Here is a 22,500-nt window from a genome sequence, read left to right on the forward strand (position 1 = left end):
TTACCTCTCGAGAAATAAGATGAAATCTTCTTGATCTGCTGCCAAGTACAAACGAAAATTCACTCACTTGAGCAAGACCAGCAGCTACTATATATTTTGTATTTCGCGTTTCACGCAAAAACAAGCGGAGGACAAACACCGAGACAACAAACTGAAATAAAAAATAAGGACAAAACGTGAGCTCGTTCTTTTATTTCTAACTCCTTTTCATGAGCCAACAGCAGTGTGTACCAACTCACTTCGAGAGTTATTGGGAACTGAGGAGAATAAGTGAAAATAGAAAAAAATGATAATAATCTTGTTGGTTTCTCGAGGCAATCGTGTCAGTTTTAAGTTTCAACTAGCCGCAAAACAGGAGTGTCCACATTACCTTAATAGATACGACTCCAAGAGTGAGTGTTAATACAAGAGGGAACTCATTCAACACAAAAGTCGGAAATACGTGAAGACCTGTCAAACAATGGTAAGAATTATTTTCTGTAGAAGTGCAGCTGTAATCTGTCACGCCATACCCTTCAATCGATAAGGTTTTGTTTTACATACATACATACTTAATTGACCACTCCCCACTTGGGCTTTTCAGGGCCAATGAAAATGAAGCACAATCACGACAGAACACAACATTCAACAACAACTGTTAAAGGGAACCTCCACTCTTACTACAGAATAACTTTAAACCGAAGGATATTATGTTTACATACAAATTTGTTCGAAATTTGTTTTTAAAACAGTGTTTATATCAAGAAAAGTAGATTTTAAAATCGCTTATTTTTACTTTCAAATTTCGCGGGCACTGCCATCTTGAATAATTATGACGTGTTACTGTTGCCCTATTGTTCTGACACAAAGAGCTTTTGTCTAATAACAATGGGGCAACAGTAACACGTCACAATTATTCAAGACGGCGGCGCCCGCGAAATTTGAAAACAAAAAAAGGCCATTGTAACTTATTTATTTCGGATACAAACACTTTCTTTGAAAACACTTTAGACTGACTTGACTGTAACGGTTATTTCTCGTGATTTAAAGTTTTTTTTTTTTTGTTGAAGTGGACGTTCCCTTTAAGAATCCCAACTGGCCAGAGGCAAACCATTTGGCTATTTACAAGTGCAGCTGAGAAGTTGAACCGGGGTCTACCAGGAACAAATTCAACGAGTGGTCAGAACGAGTCTTGAACCCAAGATCCTCTATCTCAAAGGCAAGCGCCCTAACCACTGGCCGGCACTGCCTCCTGACCTCAACACTGATTCCCGTTTTGAGTCTCCCTCCTTCAAGACATTGATAAGTTCTTTCTCATCTTGAGGAGCATGCAACGAAAAGCTTTGGTTTCCCGATTCCCGTATAGGTCAAATTTATGTTCGGGAGAATAAAACAGTCTAAGAAGGTAAGAGAGATTTTCGGCAAAGTCAAATTTAAGCCCCATAGAACATATGTTTTGGTTAACTGATTGCGATTTCCTTGTCTCTTGGTATCCAAAAAGAAAATTGGGGGGTAGCCATGCATTCTTTACAGATAATCGAGCTTCAATCATGTGAGAAAGAACGCCATACATTGCCTTGTATTTTAGAGCTTTATTCAAATATTGTTCATGAATTCTATTGCAGGTTGCACTCCGAATTCACTAATTGTACTGGCCACGATAATAATATAAAACAAAGCGCTTTTGAAGCACTTCCTAAAAAGGAAGTGTCTGATCCAAATAAGAAGTACGATCCCATAAGGCCATACGGCAATCTAAGCACGTCGGCCATATTTCGCTTGTCGTTGACTGATTAGTCGTTATGTCTGGTGGCCATTGCACTAACCCCACCGGGGGGCCAGCCATTCGCCTTAAACATAAAAAAAAATTTCGCTTTGTAAAGCGACAGCAAGACCGTTTTTATCGTTCACCTCTCATTTGGATAGAGAGAGTCTTCCAAGTCTTCCAAGATACGTCAGGTTCAGAATATTCAGAACCTGAGAGCGTTAGTCCGCTCAACGAACCTACGGGTTCAGTTCAGGAAGAAGCTGTTCGTGAAAACAGCCCGGACAACGGGACTCCAAATTTGGCACGAAAACGGCATAGTTCATCTCATGGTGGAGATAATCCTGATAATGCTGAATCATCCTCGCCAAAGAAGGCTCGAAAAGGTTCTCGACATGAATCTCTTGAGCCTAACGACAGTCCCACCGGAGCGAAAGGGCCGGAAGATTTGGGCTCTGTTCGTCTCAGGTTGGGAGGCTTTCCAGTCTCGCGTTCGCAGAATCCCGCGAATGTGGCCTTGAGTGTTTGCGCTCCCAGTGAATTTTCTACCAAACGAACGACTTGCCACCAGTCCGATTCGGTCGAGGATCGTCCAGATCCCTTTCAGTCAGCTCTTTGGGACGCTAAAAAGGAATCTGCAGGCGCTGGTAAAGTACCAGTTTCAACCGATTTTCCTCAGTCCCTTGTCAGGTTCTCCCAACTCGAAGTACTCCTTGTGGACATGTGGTAAGCAACTTAAGGACATTCTTGATATTTACTTCAGAACTCCGTTGGAAGACAAAAGCCCTGACTCGGAAATTTGTAAGCAATTCCCCAAGCCGGATGTACCAGCGCTGGTGGTTCCAGAACTTGACAACTGGCTGGTCTTGGTGGGGGAAAAGAAACTCTTGGCCAGTCGCGATGGGAGCAGAACCTCCAGCTGACCATGCGCAATTACATGGATGCTGCTGGACCCTTCTGCATTTTACTCCAGCACCTTCAATCTGATCCTAGCTCTGTAACCGAGCGGTCGGCAATAGACCTTGTTCTTAGGAGCCTTCGACTATTGGGTCATGGAATAGCTTCAGTCAACAAGAAACGCAGGCAAGAGATGGGTTTACAACATTAATGATGTCACTCAGTTAGCAAAACAATCTGATCCCATGCAGACATACCTTTTTGGGGAAAGTAAAGTGTCTGAGCTTAACTTTGTAGGCGACCTTGTAGAAAAGGTATCTAAGGCAGTCCAGTCCAAAAAGAACTCAATCCCCAACAAACCCAAACCTCCATACAAACAGACCAGAACGAATTCATTCAAATCGTCGTCTGGCTTTACCACGTCCAGGAACCTTTCTTCCCATGAGCACCAGCCTTTTCGGAAGGCTCCCTTCCGGGGAAAACAGGAACCGGCAAGGGTTTATCCAGATCAATCCCGTTACAAGAATTTCAGGAACAAAACTTCAATGCAAACTGCCCCCAACAAACCTGCTCAGGTTCCAAGGTAAGCGCCGTAGATATCATTTTCCATTTTCATGCCCCACCAAGGGAACTTCACCCTCAAAAGGTGGCAGGGAGGTTGCAGTTTTTTGCCCAGAACTGGCAGATAATTACACAAGACCCATGGGTTCTACAGACCATAGAGGGTTACGAAATAGAACTGTTAAACTATCCTCGGCAAACCAACCTCCCTTCCCCCCCTGGACTGTCTCCATCACAGACTTTCTTAGTGCAGGAAGAAATAATAAGCCTCCTACAAAAAGGGGCGATCATAGAAGTTGCTTTCAATCCTTGGGCGGGATTCTACAGCAACCTTTTTCTTGTGGAGAAGATCCTTTCCAGGTTCAACAACTATGCGGAATACTGCTACTTCACGGGGGAGGACTTAAAAGCAGTTGCGGACCTATTGAGACCAGGGGATTTCATGTGCAAACTCGACCTGAAGGACGCTTATTTCTCGGTCCCCCTTCACAGGCGGTCTCAGAAATTCACCCGCTTTTAGTTCCAGGGCAGGACGTACCAATTCACTTGTCTTCCATTCTTCACCAAAATAACAGTAATAGGGATTCTAAGAAAGATAGGCATCCGGATAATAGTTTATCTGGACGATATGTGCATTATGAACAGCACCTTAGAGGGTGCCAGAAAAGACATCATGATTCTGAAATCAATTCTAGAGAATTTAGGATTTCTGATCAACATGGAGAAATCCATATTTGTTCCTGTACAGATCATCCAGTTCCTGGGAATCATGGTGGACTCCACAACCATGAGGTTTCTCTTCCCAGACGAGAAAGTTGCTGTTATTCGGAAAGAGTGTTGCCACTTGGTAAGCAGTCAAGTCGCCTCTCTAAGTCAACTCTCTCATATAATAGGAAAGTTAACTTCCTGCAAAACTGCAGTTCCTCAAGCCCCCCTTCAGTATCGGGGGATCCAACATTTGAAGAACAGCAACACCCCCCCCCCCCCCAGGTAGTCAACAACTTAGGCATACCTTTGGATCCTCATGCCCTAGAGGACCTCAGGTGGTGGGTAGTAGACAATCTTCACCTTGCAAATGGACGCCCCATTCGGAATTCCCTTCCGCATCTAATGATTCAATCGGATGCCTCCAGTTCGGGGTGGGGAGCAGTGTGCAATGGGGTAGACACGAGGGGAACATGAACAAGGGAGGAATCCAGTCTTCATATCAATTGCAAAGAGCTACTAGCAGCATCATTGGCAGTGAAAGCATTCACCAAGGAACTGCAAAATGTCCATGTATTGATTCAAATAGACAATACAACAACTATTGCCGATATCAACAAAATGGGGGGTGCCAAAAGTTGTCTCCTCGATCATTATGCAAGACACCTCTGGGGTTGGTATCTACAACGGCGAATCACTCTGAGGGCCGAACACATTCCGGGTCGCCTCAACACAATAGCAGACAGGGAGTCACGCGCCAAACCCGATTCTTCCGATTGGCACCTGAACCAAAAATCCTTTCAGATGATGATGCGGGATCTAGGTTGATGTACGATCGACCTTTTTGCAAGCAGAACCAATCACCAGCTTCCCAGGTTCTACAGTAACAAACCCGACCCATAGGCAGAGGCAACCGATGCCCTAATACAACCATGGGCAGGGGAGATAGGGTATGCCTTCCCACCATTCAACTTGGTAGCCAAACGCCTACCGAAAGTAATCCACGAGGCCGCAACAATAACTCTAGTATGTCCAGTTTGGCCAACACAGCCATGGTATGCCCAACTCCTCCAACTGGTAGTAGCCACCCCCATTCTCCTTCCCACGACCGCAGATCTCTTAATAGGACCACTGGGTCAGGAACACCCACTGGTGACCAACAAAACCCTTTTGCTTGCCGGTTGGAGGGTATCAGGCAAGACCTTCTTGCAAAAGGCTTATTAGGACAGGCTCCAAACATTGTCCTCGCTGCCCGGAGAACTTCAACTCAGAATCAGTACAAGTCATGCTGGTCAAAGTGGGTGGGCTGGTGTGATAAACAACAAGTTAATCCCATTCAGCCAAGTATTGCAAAGGTTGTAGATTTTCTATGAGACCTTTTTCAAGCAGGTCTTCAGTATTCAACCCTGAATACTTATAGATCTGCAATAAGTTCTACCATACCTCAAGTGGAGGGGTGCCCAGTAGGCCAACAACCTTTGGTATGCAAGTTTATGAAAGGGGTCTTCAACTTACGCCCTCCTCAACCCAAATACTCTGGGACTTGGGATGTTGGTTTAGTCACCAAGTATCTGGAGGGTCTTCCCTCAGATAGCGATCTCACAGTCAGTGTTCTTGCAAAGAAATGTGCGATGCTTTTAGGGTTAGGGTTAGACAATCTGACCTTTGGGCTATTGACCTCAGATTTAAGAAATGTATCCCTGAAGGGGTTCCTTTTCAGTTGGCAGCCTTGACAAAGACTAGAACTGCCACTAAATCTATGGAGTTCTTATTCCCTTCATTCCCACACAATAAAACGTTGTGCCCTGTAACATGCCTGGATTCTTATGTGGAAAGAACTTCAGCCTGGCGAGTAGTTGGAAATGGGCCCCAACCATATTTTTAGCCATTCAAGCCCCCATAAAGCTGTGTCTTCAGCTACCATTGGGAGGTGGTTGAAGGACATAATGAAAGAGGCGATGTTGACACGTTCAAAGCTCATTCAACTTGAGGAGCAGCCAGCTCAGCTGCCAGGGACAGAGGTGTCTCTGTCCAGGACATCTTACAAACAGATGATTGGACAAGGGAAACAACATTCAATCGTTTCTACTACCGCCCCAAATATTCTAATTCTTTTGGCAAAGCAGTCCTTAATGGTGAGAGCATCCTTTAAATGGACCATTTAGTGAATTCGGAGTGCAACCTGCAATAGAATTGCAGATTGTACCAGGCTACATAGTAGCTGATGAACAATCAGAATTCTATTAAGGTTGCACGAAGAATTCACTAATTCATACCTCTCCCTTCTCTCTAGGAAGACTGCTTCACCCAGACCTTCCTGTCCTGATTTCCCTTTCAGGCAATTCAGGAGATGGCCGCTGATACTTTTCTGTTTCATGTCACAGACGTTTGTTAATCATGTGATGATGTATTCACTGTTATCTTCTTGGAAACAGTTCATTAAATCATGTTTATTCCTTTATTTGTTTGGTTGCTCTTATTGTTTTTTATTATGTAGCGCTCAATATGGCCGACGTACTTAGATTGCCGTATGGCCTTATGGGATCGTACTCCTTATTTGGATCAGACACTTTCCCTTTTAGGAAGTGCTTTAAAAGCGCTTTGTTTTATATTATTATCGTGGCCAGACCAATTAGTGAATTCTTCATGCAACCTTAATAGAATTCTGATAGTTCATCAGCTACTATGTAGCCTAGTACAATCTGCAATTATCTTTGAAAAAAGCGTGGTTACCCCCAATTTTCTTTTTGGATTTCAATAACTCTTGGGAAGATCTACCTTTCCCTGCATAATCATAAATCAGGGCAAAAATACCTTTGAATTAGTAAGCACCGTCCTTAAGAGATTCGAACAGATAATATTTTTCTGCCTGGTGTAAATATTCTTTTGAAAGTCTTCATCCGTCAAAAGTAACTTGAAAATGTCCCTCGAGAGGCTTTTCTTAAATTTGTTGCTTAAGTGCCTGCAAGTCACACAGTCACCTTCCTTTTTAACCCTTTGCATTGATTTCATGGTTTATGCACCAATAAAAGCCACTATCGTTTGCTAAAACAAAACATTAAAGCCTGGTTTTCACTAGCGATGCAAGCACAGGCACAAGCATAAGCAGCTTTAAATATGCTAGTGAAAATCAACGTCAACATAAGCATCAAAATCAAGCACGGCAATCACCATTTTGTTCAAATGCTAAGACACAGAGAATCTGGAACGAGTGCTTTAATTGGCCAGACGCAAAAAATTTCCTTGTGCTTGTGCTGCGATTTGTTTTCACACGACCCAAGCAAGCGCAACCATAAGCCCAAGCGCAAGGAAAAAGAAAAAAAAAAAGATCTTTGTACTTGTCCTTGAGCTTTCATGGTGAAACAAGCACTTTCATGCTTGTGCTTGTGCTTGTGTCGCTAGAGAAAACCAGGCTTAACTCAAAATGTTTTACTTTGAATTGGCTTTCCTAATAACTCAAATCCTTTTGTGAACATACCAATGGATGCAAAGAACAAACATGAGAAGAAATCTCGCAAAGGTTCAACAAGATCGTTCACCTGATGAAATAGCAGAACAGAAACTAGGTTACTCTAAAAACTTGACACAAGTCATACAAAAAATATATCAGTCAAGAAATAAAGGGCATTTAAGATGGCTCTTTTGTTGCCATGGTGACCTATTATGTCACATTAATTAGTGCATCTTGTTAAGCAATAATTATATGATTCATTTAATTTACCATTTAGTTCAAAATTATTATTGTTGGTTCAATTGGTACCATAACATTGCCATTACGCGAGACAGTGTTGTTGAGTTTGTCCTTCTAATATAAACTAAGACATTCCCTCTCAAACTGTTGAAACTGCTTGAGCCAACTTAAAAAGAACTAGAAATTCCAAAATTAGCAAATGGAACAAAGTACATCTGGGATCAAGGGAAAAGTATCTGCTTAATATAAAACAGAAGGCAATGCAGCTTAACAATAGATGGAGGAAAAAAAGGACAAATTGTTTATGAAGTACCTTGAAGTGGACGACATACCTTATGGACAAGATGTTCTCCATTTGAACTTATCACCACTCCGGCCATAAAACAACCAAGCTCCATAGATATCCCTAAATGTTCTGACAGCTGCAAAGAAAAAAGAAAAACATGTTGCAACCGAAGGTTCTCAGAATGATTTCTGAATTACGGTCTGGATAATAATAGCAGTTCTACAGATAATTATGTTTTGGCAGATATGCCTGCTATCTTCAGAGTGAATAAAAGATAGAGTGTTGTTAAATGAATAGTAAAGGATTTCCCATGATAATTAAAGGAATTAAGGACATTTGTAACAAACCTCATGAAAAAATTAAATGAAGTGCTAAATTCAAGTGTTTGACCTTAACTTTGATAGTTGCTTTTCCCGAATGTATGTACAACACTACTTTGATGTTTACAGAGAACTGTGAAGAGGTGTGATTGATAATGATGCAACAACATTATCATGGGAACATGCTTCTAAGATCTCAAGGTGTTAGAGATGTGCAAGGGCCTGACTTGGAAACAGTGTTTCCAAGTCTTCCCTAACATACATGTACGTGGTAAATGCTGAGTAGTGTTGTCGGCATACCAGTAGCAGACAGCACAGAGTCCAATAAGGACAAGGTCTTTCACATTTAAAAGACTTCCTCTTTTGAAAAAAGAAGATGATGCCACAATGTTTATGTTCAAGAGACTGATTTCTAACTTTGTAATATAAAGACCCTGACAAAACAACAAGGAACTTCGGAACAGGTTTATAAACATTAAATTTTCAAATCCAATACAGCATGCAATGAAAAGATATTGCTTTCTAATTTCCCTTGATTTCTTATTGCTCTCCTACATACGTTTGCTACTGTAACAATAATACTAACAACACAGTCACATAAACCATACGGTACATAAACAAGTCTTCTATCAAAAAATAATTTAAACACAAAATGTTTAAACAACGGAACAGGGTTCATTTCTTAGAAACAATAATTTTAGGCACAGTTGGATTATTTTTACAACTTGTAATACTTTTAGTGGTACCCTTGTAACTTACCATTAGCAAACAAAAAGCAGTTGATACCGTTGCCAAAAGAAGTAACTCTTTGCTTTGTGTGTCCTGGAGCAATCTGAAGAAACCAAATTAATAAACTGGAAAAAATCAAACAGAACCTCACTAACTTGAATAGGCATTGTGTAAAACATAGCATTCTCCATGGTAGTAGATGATGCAAGACATAGAAATGAAGACCTTCTGGAGACTAAACAAACTCTTCAATTTTTCTGATTTGCCACCAGATAATGAAAATATAATTAAAATTACAAAAAAAAAAAAAAAAGTGCAAAAACTATTGATGATGTTTTTGGCTATAACCCTTGATATTATCAACTGCTATGCACAATGGAAGGGCAAGTCAGTGAAATTTACCTTAAAAGTGGTCCAACAAGCTTAGAAACCAAGAAACACACTGCTACCAGACCACCAAAAGATAGTGCAATCTCACACAACATCCACAAAGTGCTTGTAAGCTCATCTGAAGAAAAAAGATAGAGCATGCATGTTAATTCCACACTGATAAAGACACTACACGCCGGCAGGTATTTGACATGACCAAAGCAAGGAGTTACTTAATTTATTACTCAATAGTAGTGGAATATTGCATTTCTGATTGGTCAATGGCAAATGAGGTTGTGATTCTTTCAGTCAGCACCAAGAATAACAACCTCTGGCCGGTTCCAAAAATACGCACAGGCCCTGTGGGGGTCCATTTTGCTAACTGTTGACAGCTAATAATGGTTTCAAATTTCTGAGATTGCGCAGATGAGCCAAAAGCCTGTGATTTGTGGACTTCCTGGTTCGGAACCAGCCAGAGGTCGTTATTCTTTGGTGACTGAAAGAATCACGGCATCTGGGGACGAGAATGTGACCAATGCATAAATAAAAATTTGGTTTTATCAACGGAGTTGATAATGTAAATTTGCCACCGTACAGAGATTCTAAAAGCTGACGTTTCGAGCGTTAGCCCTTCGTCAGAGCGAATCAAGGGATTATGGGTTACGTGTAGTTTTTATAGTAGAGTAGGAGCTACGCTATTGGTGGTAACATGGCAACGTGAAAAATAGGAATATATTAGTTAAATGAAAAGCGTTCGTTAATACTGTGAGGATTAAGGGTGCCGATTTGAAAGATGAATTTTTGTTCCAGATTCTTGCGGCTTTCCGTCGTACCTAGATGTAGGGAAAGGCCGCAGATAGCCATGTGTTTTTTGGAGTGGTTAGGCAGATTAAAATGGCGAGCGACTGGCTTGGATGCATCCTTGTCATTCTTCTCAACATCGCGAAGGTGTTCGCGGAATCGGTCACCTAGTCGTCTACCTGTCTCACCAATGTATAATTTATTGCATAACGTGCAGGTTATGCAATAAATGACATTTGCGGAGGTACATGTGAAACGATCGGTGATCTTAACAGATCGCTTAGGTCCCGATATCTTGCTAGTGTTAACAATGAAAAGACAAGTTTTGCATCGTGAGCGCGCGCATTTGAAAGTGCCGGGTTGCTCGTTAGTTTTGAGCGCGCTTCTAACTAAAAAGTTGCCTACGTTTTTGTCGCGTTTGAATGAAATAAGTGGAGGTTGCGAAAAGATTCTACCAGTCTCGGGATCATTTTGGAGTAATTTAAAATTACTAAGAATGATGCTTTTGACTGCGTGATTATGAGGATGGAAAGTGAGGGTGAATGGAATTCTGTCATTCTTATCTTTTTGTGACGTTTGTAGTGATGACTGTCGATCAAATTGTTGGGTGCGATGATGGCCCGCTTTGACCACAGAGACAGGATAGCCACGTTTTTCGAAGAACTGGCACATCTCCTCTGATTTGCTGGAAAAATCGGAGTCATTACTACATAGACGTCGAAGTCTAAGAAATTGAGAATAAGGGATGGAGTTCTTGACATGTGATGGATGTGACGATGAATACAACAAATAACTGTGTGAATCAGTAGGTTTGTAGTGCACACTAGTACATAGCACGTTGCCCCTAATAGAAACGTTGATATCTAGAAAAGCCAATGAAGTTTCCGAAATTCCCAGGTATATTTAAGAGCCGGATGAAAAGAGTTGACGGAGGTTATAAATTGATCGAGTTCTTCTCTGCTGGATGAAATAGCGCCGATGCAGTCGTCGATGTAACGGCCGTAGAGTTCAGGTTTGGGGCCGTTGTACTGACTAAAAAATTGGTGTTCAACATATCCTACAAAAAGATTGGCATAGCTAGGTCCCATTCTTGTGCCCATCGCTACACCATTAATTTGTTTGTAACAGTTGCCGGCGAATGAAAAACAGTTAAGCGTTAAAACTAGTTCGGCAAGGCGGAGGAGCGTTTCCGAGCTAGGTTCTTTGACAGTGCGTTGATCGAAAAAGTGTTTAAGTGCTTGAAGACCTTCGCTATTAGGAATGACTGTGTATAGAGATGTAATGTCCATGGTGAAAATAAGTTTGTCTTGGCCGGAGAAATTGAAATCGCGGAAAATTTGTAGTGCGTGTGTACTGTCTTTAATGTATGATGGCAAAGATTTGACGATTTGACGATTTGACGATTTGACAGGTAGACGACTAGGTGACCGATTCCGCGAACACCTTCGCGATGTTGAGAAGAATGACAAGGATGCATCCAAGCCAGTCGCTCGCCATTTTAATCTGCCTAACCACTCCAAAAAACACATGGCTATCTGCGGCCTTTCCCTACATCTAGGTACGACGGAAAGCCGCAAGAATCTGGAACAAAAATTCATCTTTCAAATCGGCACCCTTAATCCTCACGGTATTAACGAACGCTTTTCATTTAACTAATATATTCCTATTTTTCACGTTGCCATGTTACCACCAATAGCGTAGCTCCTACTCTACTATAAAAACTACACGTAACCCATAATCCCTCGATTCGCTCTGACGAAGGGCTAACGCTCGAAACGTCAGCTTTTAGAATCTCTGTACGGTGGCAACTTTACATTATCAACTCCGTTGATAAAACCAAATTTTTGTATACTACTTCCCCACCGACGCAGCACCACAGTTTCTTTAGAAACTACCCCTTCATTCAATGCATAAATACATTTATTAAGTGCAGTAGTTGCTATGGAAACAGAGCAATGGAGTAATTTCTGTTGAGTATTATTAAGTAAGATATTGCCTGAGCTTGCTTGGACATTTGGTGATTTGTGAGCATGAGTGATTTTTTTGAAAGTCCTCAAAATTTCATTTTCCCTATTTTATTGTTTGATTATAGCAATCCTTGGGCCAGTATTAAATTCATTTGGTTTGATTATTACAAAATCATACATTAAAAGACTTGATTTTGCCAAAATGAAGGTGTTACTATTGAATTGTCGGGCTACGGCTCATTAACATGATTGGGAGCAAAGAAAATGCAATGAAAGAAAATAACAAAGTAATCATAGCAAAGGAAAAAACTAGATTACCTGTAAAAAATGTCTCAGAGAATGGCAAAGACCAAACAAACTCATCTTACAGACTTACAATTGGTAAATGAGCCTGGCATAAATTGCTGAATGGAGAATGCTCCAATCACTCTGCTGTGGGCATACACCCACAATCAGGATAAAATGTATTATCAGGCAGCGGTTTTACAGAATAGACAGTCGTGTAATCGGCATTATTTTAATTATTGTAAAATTAAAGCAGAAGCTCATGATGACCTTGAAGCGTTTAACTCTCATTTAGAGCTGGGGTTTTTGAGTTTAGAAATTTCCTTATTGGATGTAAAGTCGCTTGTGCATTTTCCGACAAATGCAGCTTCAATCTTATGTTTGTCCATATTTGAGCATAAAATTGGTGTCCTAAAATCCCCAGCTTTGTTCCAAGGAAAAGAGTTGTAAGTTCCATGCTTCAAGGTCACGTGCTTCTGATTAAAGAAAATGATCAAAATACCTGAATAAGCTGCACTGTCAAGTCCATTCAGAATACCATGAACCATACTAGCGCTATTTCCTTTGGCCTGCGCCACATTCCTTCGCCCAGCAAGACCAGGAAGAAGAGCAACCAACAGACCTAAATGAACATCTTGCATAACAAGAATTCCTAACAGAGAACTGGTGTAGTCCCCATTGCCATTGGTGTGTTCTGTTTACAAATAAAGACACCATAAATTAATTTGTTGGCTGGTAACGTATTCAGATCCAACAAACAGTAATAATTATTATTACTTGGAACTATGAAGTTTTGTTCTGTCGCACCACACTGTTCTCTCCGTTGAGGGTAACATGCACCTTGGTTATGTCATCAAATTATAACAGAAAATAAAGTACATTCAGCCTGTTGCCCAACTGTTAAAAATTCTGATGTTGAAATTCTGAAAAATTAATTTTAAAATAGTTTTTCGTTTTTTCGCCGCCAGTATCTGTGCTCGAGAAATGATTCACATATCACATCAGTCACACGTCAAATGATTGGGTGTCAATTGACAGCCTTCACATGCGATCTGCTACCTTAGCACATGCCCGAGCGCTGATTGGCTCAGCATAACTGGCCTTCAAGTATGGGACAGAGTTATTCTGCAGACTGTGAAATGCATGCAAAATATTCAAGCTCTATTTTCTAGGGGTCTATTTTGACGCCAAAATTACAACTTCTCGGACCTCCTGTCCCAACAGGTTTTAAGATATTGCTTCCAAATTCTAAGTTCTAATGGACGATTAGACTACCCCAAATACCGTGTGAGGAATTTTTTGTTTGTCTTCGGAGACTGAATTTGTGGCACTTTTTCGGCCCAAATCAGGTATGAGATGAGAGTTTCAACTTTGGTGTATTTCCTTCAATTCCTAACAGATCAAAAATTCCTCACATGGTATTGGAGTGCATTCATCTGCGACAAAGTGACATTAAAACAAAGTGCGGTTATTTTGCAATAAAGTGAAGGGGCAGGAGCTTCTGCAGCACACTCGTTCATTCTGAGTTTGAGGCTTCAAAACTAAAAGGGAATATCAAATACCAAAAAATAACTTTATTTAAATAATTCAATCTATTAGTTTGACCCTAAGTATACAAAAAATAGCGGCATGAAAATTTCATTTTTCCGCGGACACCTCATTTTCCTTTACCGAGACCTTAAGACACCAATGTAATATCAACAAAGCTTTCCCACGCGTTGCATACCTACCTATTCTTGTGTCACAATGTTATTTACGTTAAATACACTTCTATACAAGATGGTGTTGTGACTGTGGTTGGGTTATTACATTGGTGACAAGGATGGGATGACACGCGGCAAGAAGCAAAAACCACAAAGAAGATAAAAGAGAACCAATAGTACAGAAGGAAAGCTAGCATTCAAGAAGATTCAAGTGAGACAAGAAGAGAGAAAGAAAATCATGGCAAACAGCATACAGTACATCACCCCATCAACCTCATGCTAAGGGAAAATTATGTCAACACAAGGAACTTCTACTGCAAGTGACCCAGCAGAAATTTGAGTATCTACCATAGTACCCTGTGTACTAGTGCATTCAAAATTCCAAATAATCCCTTAGAATTTAGCACAGCAATTGGCAAGAATGGCTTGCCGACTTTGAAGAAGAAACGGCATATTTTGAAACCAAAGCAGAACACAAAAGCAGAACACAAAGAAGTATTGAAAACCGTCCTTCAGCAAGTAAGAGATCATGGGGTGACTTTTAACAGAGAGAAATGCCAGTTCGCCACAAAGCAGATAGAGTTCTTTGGACATGTCTTCACCAAAGAGGGATTCAAACTGTCACCAGACAAATTGAGAGCAATCAAGGAATGCAGACAACCAGAGGACAAAGAAACAGTTTGCAATTTTCTTGGAATGGTAGGCTACCTGGACAACTATATCAGCAACTATGCAGCCATAGCAGCACCACTTTACCAGCTTACCCGGGAGGAAACAAAATTCATATGGGTTAAAGAGGGTTAGTTTCCAAGGTCCTAAATTTTTTAATTCTCTGAGTTCTGAAATTCGTAATGCAACAAGTGCCGCTTCGTTTTGCCGTAAGCTGAAAGCTTTCCTCTTATCTTAAATATTTATTAAAATATATATTTTATATATATATATATATATCTTTTTTTTTTTTTTTTTTTTTTTTCTGTTTTTTAACCTAATTATGATCAATATGACTATCTAATTTATCATAAGATTTTTACAGTAGCTCTGCCATTTTCCTCATAAAATTAAAATTCTGTTCTATTTATTTATCTGAGGGAGCCCATTCTCTATAAGCCTGCTGGCTTCTTTTGGGCTTCCTCGCCATGAGATTGTAAACAGTAAGACTTTTTTTTTTGCTTCTCTCTCTTGTACCCCTTATGGCGAATAAATAAATGAAATGAAATGAAAAATGAAGAGAAGGTATTCAGAAAGACACAAGACAGCATTTCAGACAATAAGACGATGGCATCCTTCAACCCACCCAGAACTACAATCTGGCGCACAGAGGCAAGCTTGGACCAAGGTCTATCAACAGCTCTGCTCCAAAAGACAGACAAAGGCATCCAACTAGTATGCTTCATCAGCCGTACTGAAACTGAAAAGAGGTACAGCCAGACTGAAAAGGATGCACTAGCCATCAAGTGGGCAAAAGAGCGACTAAAAGTCTATCTGCTAGGGGCAGCAAAATTCTGCATTGTCACAGCACACAAGCCACTGTTACTCATATTCAATAAAGTGAAGGTTAAGATTCCACTGAGAATGGAAAAATGGGTTACCGAGATGCAAGATTTTGATTATGATATACAAACCAGGAAAAGATGAAGCCGATTCTTTAGACTGGTATCTCTCCAGACACCAGCTACCTGAAACAGGACTGTGACAGCACTGAGAAGATTGTGAAATGGACCTCCATTTGGAACATGCTGTATGATAAAATTAGAGAAGAAACCCTGAAAGACGAAAACACGAGGAGACAAGCAAAAGAGGATTGCAAAGAGAGATTGGGAGAAATACTAAAGTGACAAAGACCTGGAACTCTACCTTCAAGTGAAAAATGAACTATCTATAGCAGAGGGACTAATCTTCAGAGGACAATGCATCTATAGTACTTCCAGCAATTCTGCAAAAAAAAGTTGTCAGGCTTGTACACTTTAGAAGAACAAAGACTAAGCAACTCTTAGCTTGAGAGAGAAATATTGGTTTTCTCTGATGAAGAGTATGATTGATACATCCACTAGCCAATGTTACAGGTGTCAGTTAGCAACAAAAGAGAAGAGAGAAGAACCCATCAAGACAACAAACATTCCCTGCCACCCCTGGGATACAGTATCTTTGGACAATGGGGGACCATATCCAGATGGTCATTACAACCTTGTGTTGATAGACAAAAGAACCAGATACCCTGTGGCAGAACTTGTACCATTGACAAATTTCGAGGTCAACAAGGAGAAACTGAAGAATACAATAGTAATACAATACATACTTAATTGACCGTTCCCCATAGGGGCTTTTCAGGGCCAATGAAACACAACAAAACAACACAGCAGAACAACAACCGGAGGCAAACCAGTTGGCTATTTACAAGTGCAGCTGAGAAGATGAACCAGGGACTACCAGGATCAAATTCAATGAGTGGTCAGAGCAGGTCTTGAACCCGTGAACTCCGGATCTCAAGGCAAGCGCCCTAACCACTGGGCCACACTGCCTCAAGACAGAATGTATTTACAACCTATGGCACACCAAAGAAAATAGAGACCAACAATGGAACTCAATTCAATTTGAACATGTTTGCTCTTCAGGAAGGATTTGAACACCATAAGATCACACCACTCCACTCAAGAGTAAACAGAGCCGTTGAAAGATTTATGCAAACACTGAATAAAACTGAACAGATCGCACACCTGCAAGGGAAACTCCGTTTGGAAAGATGAAATACAATACATGAAATGCTGACTGCATATAGATCAACACCACATCCAGCCACCGGAATTACACCTTATAAATCAATGAGGAGAGCAATAATATTATTATTGTCAGGATCAAATTTGATCACATTCAGCCAGATGTAGAGAGATCTGAGCAGGATAAAATCGTAGATCAGAGAGACAGAAAGTTAATAAACTCTGTCAGAAGATCAAGACCAAATAAAACAGGAACATGGGGAAATACACTGTTGTTCTTTTCAAGGAATTTGCCCTGCATGAAATGAATGAAAAGACTTTCGACCAACAAATGGGCGTTATTTCAGTTTCCCACTGGTCTAACAAAGGTGAACTCTTCCTTGCTGGTGCAAAATCAGTGTTCAACACTAACGCTTGTGAAATTGCCGGGGGCAAGCGAAATATATCCGTGGGCAAGTAAAACAACTCTAAGACTTGCCCAATCGGGCGATAAGAATTTTTGTTCAACTAACATTTTGTGGAATGACCTGATTTGCAACGATGAAAGTGACTAGTAATATGACATAGTCACTGCAAACACGATAAAAAAAATAACAATGTTACATCTCTTTGCTGCCATTTATTTTTCTGTTACAAATATATTGGCAAACACCTTGAAACAGATTGGAATAAGGAACATGTTTGCAGCCGACATCTTTCACCACACAAAAAGAATGTTTATTATAATGAAACGCAGTTTTCCCGCAGCCAAATAAGCTATAATACGTTGTACTTTGATATTAGAAATTCTACCTTTTGTCACGCAATTTCAACCAGCTTTGAGAGGCTTAAAGAACATACTATCGGACAAATGGCATTTCATTCAAAACCAGCCTAATCTCAGAGAGTTATTCATTAAAAGGAATCTCCCTTGATCTCTTACAGAAAAGGTAAATCGCTTAAAGATACGTATGCTTGTCAAAGCAAAACTGTGAAGGTAATACAATACCATGGACACACAGCAGGAGTCGCGCTGGTCTGTCAAACCCATTTTACACCTCCTTTGAGATTTAATGGGCAATGAAAAAAACCATGGGCAACCAAAGAAACAAAACTGGTTGCGCAAAGGGCAAATTAATAAGAAAGTAAGTGTCTAACAATGAAAATATTGGAGAATCGGGTGAAAAGTCAACATCCCTTGAGATACATGTCTTGAGTGCAGGTTAATGAACTTTGTGGCCTTCCAGAGAAGTGAACAATCGTGCCATGCATTAATTTAGGGAAACCAACGAACGACATTTAAGAAAAAAACTTCATCACTGTCAGTACTAACAGTACCAACCAAAGCGACCATGGTCGTACCAGGATTACAAAACGTTCGAAAACAGAGTTTAAAGGATTTATAAACACAACTAGCCACAACTAGCAACTCCCATTAACAAGATATTGCAATATTTTCCTTCACGCAATAAAACTTGAACGGCCTCTGCAAATTCATCCTGGTTAAGGTCATTCCAAAGCAGAACTTGCTCAGCTATAGTCAGCCTTCTATGAAATGGCTTTTTTTTTGAACGAGAAACAACCAACCAAATTCAAACAAACCTGGGATGATGTATGTTTCCATTTATTGCCAAATTCATCCCAAATATGGCACAACATCTCACTCTAGGCCGCCAGAAATCAAGGGTTTCCTTCTCCTGAAATGCAGTATTTTTCCTGCCAATCCTCTTCATAAGTGAAATTCCTCAAAAATACAGTCTTGACAAAATTGTTGAAACACTTTACAATACCTTGCCCTCCCACAATGTTGTTTTGGTAAATGGGCTCAGAAAATCTCGTTTACACAACAGTGTGAGGTGGGAGTAAGCTGCGAAAGCTTCAGATCTGTATAGTTGTGTACTGTTCCAAGGAATTTTGTCAAAGACTGTAGGTCATATTATGACCAATATACATGTAATAAACATTCCAGCCTTTGTCACACTGCCAATAACTGCTCTGCAACCATAATATTATTATCTGTAGGTTACCATTCTTTAGAGAAAATTACCTTTGGAAGGGCAATCCCTATTTTTGCTTTCCACAAATTTGGCTACAAGAGGTGTACTTGAAAGTGACAGACAAGCTGCCACAAATGCACTCTGGCGCGGCAATATTCCAAAAAACATCCCCCACAATATGCCAAAAGCAATCATGAGAACCATAATCAGTGAACTTCCACCAACAGCAACTTTCCATACCTACAAAGAGAAAAACAAAACCAACGTTACAACTGCCTTTGAAAGATAAGGGTGAAACAAAGCTGGCACCTTGCATGATTCAGTAACCCCAAACAAAAGGTGCTGCTTACAATACATTGTATTAAAATTTTTAGCAGCTGGTACAAAGGCACGTTCAATGGATTGCCATTGTTTCCTATTTTCAGGAACTGAATAAATTATATAACCAGAACATGAACTCTCATATAAAATACACATGATTTAAAACAGTATTACCTTTTTTATTCGGTCGGGTGAGAACTCCAAGCCAACAGAAAAAAGGATAAAGAACACTCCAAATTCCCCCAAGGTCTCCACCTGGACAACTGTCTATGAAAGCAGCAACATGAAAATTAATAAACTTGTGAAGTAGCGAACAGCAACACATAATTTGCAAGAAAGCGCAGTTACTCTATTTGTGAAAACAACTGTGGTATCCCACTGTTTCAATTTTTTTTTTTACCTGAAGATTTTCCGAATGTGGTTTATTTTGATGTTCCTCTTCTTTTATTATTTCTATTAAAGACACTGATGAGCTACTAAGACATGGACATTTCATCAGTATCTATATATTGGTAATAAATTACATAGCCACTTGGGGATACGAAGGTTATCTTCTTGTGTTGATAGCATCTCTCACTCACTCACACTCATCTGCTGTGCTCACTTGTGAGAGATATTATTAGCACTAACAGACAAAGTTTGTATCCATGTGTAGGTTTTAGTTTGAGTAAAACAAGTTGTTTTAAATCCAGACATTTCACCAATATCTATATAATAAACAGAGCATTACATGGCCGCTTGGGTATACCAATTTTATCTTCTTGTGCTGAAAGTATCTCTCACTTGTTTGCTTCACTCGTGAGAGATACTTTCAGCACTCAAAGATAAAATTTGTATCCCCCCCGAACATGTAATATCCTCTATTTATTATACAAACACCAATGAAATACCATGTGAGCTTTTACGCAAACATGTTATCTTCACATGTGAAAAGATCACTGATGCTATGGTTACATTAGCCTATGTGTAGCCGTACCCTACTCCCCAAAGGAAAAAAAATTGTGCCTTTCGAGAAAAGATTTAGTATTTCATTGGTGTTTACATAATAAATGGAATATTGCATGGCCGCTTGGAGCTGTTGGACAGTCCACAGGAACCTATCAACAAACACGCCAGTGAATTCCTGATGTCCAGAGCAGCCACTGTTCTCTGCTGCACGATGGTTCTGTAAGTGACTCCTCTTATGATATAATCAGAGAGGATTTATTTGTTGGCGTTAAACGTAGTTGTGTTGTTGTCAAAGGTTGATTGCGAGAGAAAATTGCTATCTGGCAGAATATCGGTGCAAGTAATTGGTTGCTGAGAGTTATTCGTGAAGGTTATTGTTTGCAGTCTGTTGAATTACCTGAGGTGAAGTTTTTTCACAGTTCAGGGAAATTTAGGCGTATTGTGGATTTACGTTATGTCAGTCAACATCTCCGCTCATGTAAATTCAAGTACAAAGACATACATACAGCAGCTGATTTCTTCCAACTAGGTAACTGGTTCTTCAAATTTGACTTGTTACGGTAACTAATAATTACTGGCAGAAAGATAATAACCTCGCTATTTCCATGTGCCATGAGCATCATCATGTTTGCTATTGTTTGAGTTACAAGCTTATTATGGGCACCTGTTTGTTTTTACCCAGCTGTTATGGCTCCTGAAGACGGTTATGGCTCCAAGCTGTTATGGTTTCCTTAATGTTTCTGTTATGGACCCAAGTTTTAGTGTGTGTACATGCATGTGGATCTTCTCTTTTATGGTATATGTGCTTACTGGATTTGTCCCTGCTCTTATGGCATTTATGATTGTGTTACAGTTGTACAACCCATGGTGGAGGAGGTCATCTTCCCAGTTGAATTTCATGCAGATCGTTTTGACCATCTGGAATTGCGACAGCCAGCAAAGGTGTTACCAGCTGTATAGGTTCATGATCGCGCTGCTACAACAGTTGCAACTTATCTGCGAGCTTATAAATCATGGGCCTGTTGTCACGATGCTGCTTTTTTGCCAGCAGATTTTGTGGTCTTTGTGCTGTATGTTGTATCTCTCATTCAGCAGATGGGGTCAGTGTCTTCAGTGAATTCTGCAGAGTATGGTGTGAGTTGGGTTCATAAAAAGAGTGGCTATCAGGAGCTCAGCGAGTATCCAGTAGTGAAGCAAGTAGTTGATGCTGCCAGGCAAATTCTTACCAGACCAGATGAACATAAGGAGCCATTGTCTTCTGTTCTGGTGTGGAAGGTGATCAGTCACCAGCTGGCAGCCTTGTTTCCCCTGGGTTTCCTTGTTTTTCTTCGATGGGATGACTTGCACCATTTGTCAGTAGACAGTTTTTATTTTGCTGATTCCCATGTAGCTATTTTTCTGGAAAAACGGAAGAATGATCAGTTCCGCGAACAATCATGGGTTTTTGTAGCCCGTTGCAATACACCCTCTTGCTCAGTCAAAATCATTGAGAAATTCTTGAGAATTGCAAACCATTCCAAAGGCTCTCTGTTATTTCGAACTGTGTTGCATACCAAGAGAGGTCCGAGTTCGTCTGCAGAAAGAGGCTATGTCTTACAGTCAGGCAAAGGAACTGATCAAGAAGGAGCTTGGCAAGGAAGGTCTGGATCCTACTACCTTTGGAATCCATAGCCTGTGTTCAGGAGGAGCTACTGCGGCAGCAGTCCTTGGTGTCCCAGACGACTCTTCCAGAGACATGGAGGTTGAAGAAGTGAGAAGGCTCGGAACAATTACGTAAAGGAATCTTTAGACTCGCTTCTACTTGTTACAAAGTCAATTTAGGATGGACTTTGGCATTGTTTTTAATTTACATAAATAATGAGTCCTTAGACGCACTTCTACATTGACATTGCCTTTGATTCTCTGTTGTTTATGCCAACAATTTGTTTTTTCATGCTTAGTTACTAGACCAGTCAAGAAACTCAATATTATTTTGATCATTACATGTCCACTTTTGCCTTCGAAATAGTTTTTTGTGCGTGTAGAAAGTATGTTATGAGTTGATTTTTCCTCTATTCTGTGCTCTTTGCATTGTATATTTGTGTGCTTCGGCCTGGCATGGCTCCCAGCGGAGTGTGAGAAGTGAGGTTTTCCGCTGGCTGAGGAACGAAAGAAGTGGAAAACGTTTTTCTCACACACGGCTGGGAGTCTAGGTACAGGTGTGCGGGGGGTTTCAGCCCACATGGCTTGCGCATGGTTTCAGTTTTTGTTTTGCCATCTGCCATTACCTGACATGTCCTGCCCACCAACCCGTGTAGTACTTGTAGAATGCGTTCAGTTGAGATGAAGTTATTCTCTAGCCACTTTTTTGCGTCAATGTAAGACAATTATGTTGTTATGTTAATAAAGGTCAGGCTGTGTGGTTCAGCTGGGCATGGCTCCCAGCAGTGTGTGAGAAGTTACTGTAGTACATTGTCTATATCTTAATCTTACCTTAATAATAT

General features: G+C 40.4%; 1 protein-coding gene and 1 pseudogene across 1 annotated transcript in view; one reads left to right on the forward strand and one right to left on the reverse strand.

The window, feature by feature from the left end:
- LOC137982867 (transmembrane and coiled-coil domain-containing protein 3-like) overlaps positions 1-22,500 on the reverse strand; it is a 24,562-nt gene that overhangs the window by 955 nt on the left and 1,107 nt on the right. Inside the window, exons 1-10 of the mRNA XM_068830032.1 lie at positions 22,490-22,500; positions 19,244-19,336; positions 18,799-18,988; positions 12,858-13,049; positions 9,336-9,441; positions 8,964-9,036; positions 7,931-8,020; positions 7,386-7,446; positions 371-450; positions 5-151 (exon numbers count right to left, since the gene is read on the reverse strand). The exon at positions 22,490-22,500 is cut by the window's right edge and continues 1,107 nt beyond it. Of these exons, the coding sequence (XP_068686133.1) occupies positions 5-151; positions 371-450; positions 7,386-7,446; positions 7,931-8,020; positions 8,964-9,036; positions 9,336-9,441; positions 12,858-13,049; positions 18,799-18,988; positions 19,244-19,336; positions 22,490-22,500 (1,043 nt within the window). The remainder of the gene's footprint in view (positions 1-4; positions 152-370; positions 451-7,385; positions 7,447-7,930; positions 8,021-8,963; positions 9,037-9,335; positions 9,442-12,857; positions 13,050-18,798; positions 18,989-19,243; positions 19,337-22,489) is intronic.
- Positions 1,782-4,120, forward strand: LOC137983456 (uncharacterized; annotated as a pseudogene).

This window comes from Montipora foliosa, chromosome 13 (assembly GCF_036669935.1).
Source record: "Montipora foliosa isolate CH-2021 chromosome 13, ASM3666993v2, whole genome shotgun sequence".
Lineage (NCBI taxonomy): Eukaryota > Metazoa > Cnidaria > Anthozoa > Scleractinia > Acroporidae > Montipora > Montipora foliosa.